This window comes from Tupaia chinensis, unplaced genomic scaffold (assembly GCF_000334495.1).
Source record: "Tupaia chinensis unplaced genomic scaffold, TupChi_1.0 Scaffold000013_1, whole genome shotgun sequence".
NCBI classification, from domain to species: domain Eukaryota; kingdom Metazoa; phylum Chordata; class Mammalia; order Scandentia; family Tupaiidae; genus Tupaia; species Tupaia belangeri.
In genome coordinates this window covers 3,485,007-3,487,455 of record NW_006159443.1, presented here as the reverse complement: position 1 = coordinate 3,487,455, position 2,449 = coordinate 3,485,007, and the positions used below count along the sequence as shown (strand labels likewise).

Below are 2,449 nucleotides of genomic sequence, written 5' to 3'. Positions count from 1 at the left end.
GAGTGTGGCATGACTTGAAGGGTGCTCCTCAGTCTCTCCATTTCCCTGTCTCTTTCTAGCCAGTGTACCAGCCCTCTGGCAACAAGAAAGAAAGGAAGGGAGAGAAGGAGGGGAGAGAAAAGAAGAAAGAGAAAGAATGAAACTAGCAATCTTGTCATGTACAAGATCTGAAAAAAATAACTTCAACACAAACTACCAATAGTCGCAAAACATTCCTTAAATTCCTTTGCTCCTCCTTTCTGCCTGAACTAGGAAACTTTATGATAAAGATGGTGATAACTGTCAGAAACTTCCCAATTCCAGCAACATATGTCAAAGTTAAAAATAAATTTTGGACAAATAAACATAAAATGAAACTCAATTAATCATGGTTAGGATTTTGAGATAATTTGTAGGAATATATTTTACCATAATTATAACAATGAACACAAATTAAAATTACTCTCTTTACCCTGAGATTTTATTTATTAAAATATTACTTTCCCTCTCTCTGTGTCTCTGGTCAAATTAAAATAAATGAATGAATAAATAAAACTAAATAAACTTTTTAAAAAAATATTCAACTACTTGGCTAGCTCCTTAGTGAAGCAGCTAAGCCTGGATCCCACAATGCTCACGACTGTTCAAACCCCAGCCCTGAAGCCAGACAAACAGTCAGGTGCAGGTGCATTCATGCCCAGGGAGCTGACAGGATGGAGAAATGGAGAAAAAAGGATTGTGACTGACTAGGTCCCATGGTGGTGGTGGTGGGGATGGCGGGTTTCTGTTTTTCTCCCTCTCTCTGGTGCCCGACACAAGCCTGCCAGCAATAATTAAATTTTTTTTAAAAAGATATTAAACTACTTACAAAGCAACTGATGAAATCTAACACAATAAACTTTTATTTTCTTCAACTCAGCTACAGGCCTATTGTGAAAGACTGCTGAACAAAGTCTTTCAATTACAGACACTAGAATTATGAAATAAGAGAAAACTAAAGCCTTATTTTTAGGATTGTTCTCCTCTGATTATTATTAATGTCCCAGCTACCAAAAGTAGGCCACATGGCCCAACCTGAAACTTTATTTCTATTTAGAGAACATTTTTTTCCCAGAGAACCTTTAGTACTTTGCAAACATTAAATAACAATTTTTAAAACAGTATTTTGAGAACTTTTGACACAGTGAAAAACAAAAAAACTTGACATTAAAGAAATAAATCATGCCTGTTTTCAAAAGCATAATCACTGCTGTAAAGCTTTATTTAGATTCCTCTCTCTGTGAGATAATGACCACACCTGTTTTTAAGGAAGTAAAAGTTCATTGTTTGCTAACAGGATACTTCCATGTAGTGAACTCTGAAAAAAAAGATATTAGAAAGAAAAATGTACTGAAATCGCTTATAAATGATTTTAGATCATTTTTAAATGACATTTGAAACCTCTTCTGCCCTGATTTTTACATCACCCAAGTATGTATTGATTCTGTCTCCAAAGTGTGCGTGTGGGGGGTGGGGGGGACTACAAAAGTCTTCTTTGTACTCCACACACAAACGCAAAATACTACTTGCTGACAACCTGATAGGATCCAGTAACTTTTCTCTAAGTTCTGCTCCGAAATAGCCTCGGGGGACAGAAGACCTGCAGGTGCTGCTGCATTAGACGCGACCAGCAACTCGATGAAGACTGAGTACTGAGGAGCATCTAAGAACCCAGCCCTCTCCCGCGCCCCCCTCCCCCTTACACACACAGGTGCGCACACGCAAACACCGGCAAGAACAAGGAAGCGATCGCCAGTCAGTCTGACACCGCGTCCTGCCAGAACGCGTATTTCTCCCCGCGTCCTCCACGGACGCACTAACTCCTCCTCGGTGCCAGCACCGCTTTCGGCCTCCCTTCCCTCTCCGAGCGCCCGCGCGCAGCTCGTCCTGATCGCGCAGCTCGTCCTGCCCGCACACGCCTTCTCGCCTACTCCCAGGTCCCAGAAGGGGGGCGCGCGGGCGCTCCAGCGCGCCACGTGGAGCGTGCGCGCCAGAAGAGCCCGACCACAGTCGGTCCTCAGAGTGGAACCTGCCCCTCCAGCCCAGCTCCCCACCCACACGACCGGGCCCGCCCCCACGTCTTGTTGCCCGGGTCTTGCCTGGTTAGGGTCTGTGGCGCGGAAAACGTGGCAGGCCATCTGCGACTCCGGGTCGTCCGGCTGCGCCTTGATCAGGTAGGCAAAGTACGTGAGGTCGTGGCTGTTGTGGATGAAGCGCGAGATGTGCTGCGCCTTGTGCTCGAAGATGAACACGGCGGTGTTGGGCTGCGCCGCTGTGGGACCCGCGCCCCCCGAGGCCCCGGCGCCCGGCGCGGGGACGCAGCGCAGGAAGGGCGCGCTGAGCACCAGGAGCACCTCGCGGGCCGCGGGCGCCCCACAGCCGCCCGCCTCAGGCTTCTGGCTGCGCCGGCGGATCTCAGCCCTGAGCCAGG

At 47.1% G+C, this 2,449-nt stretch overlaps 1 protein-coding gene across 1 annotated transcript in view; it reads right to left on the bottom strand.

Annotated features, from left to right (window-relative positions):
* TBC1D4 (TBC1 domain family member 4) overlaps positions 1-2,441 on the bottom strand; it is a gene marked incomplete at its 5' end in the record, with an annotated part of 266,876 nt that extends 264,435 nt beyond the window's left edge. Inside the window, one exon of the mRNA XM_027769743.1 lies at positions 2,118-2,441. Coding sequence (XP_027625544.1) covers positions 2,118-2,441 — 324 coding nt within the window. The remainder of the gene's footprint in view (positions 1-2,117) is intronic.
* Between the last annotated feature and the right edge of the window lie 8 nt (positions 2,442-2,449).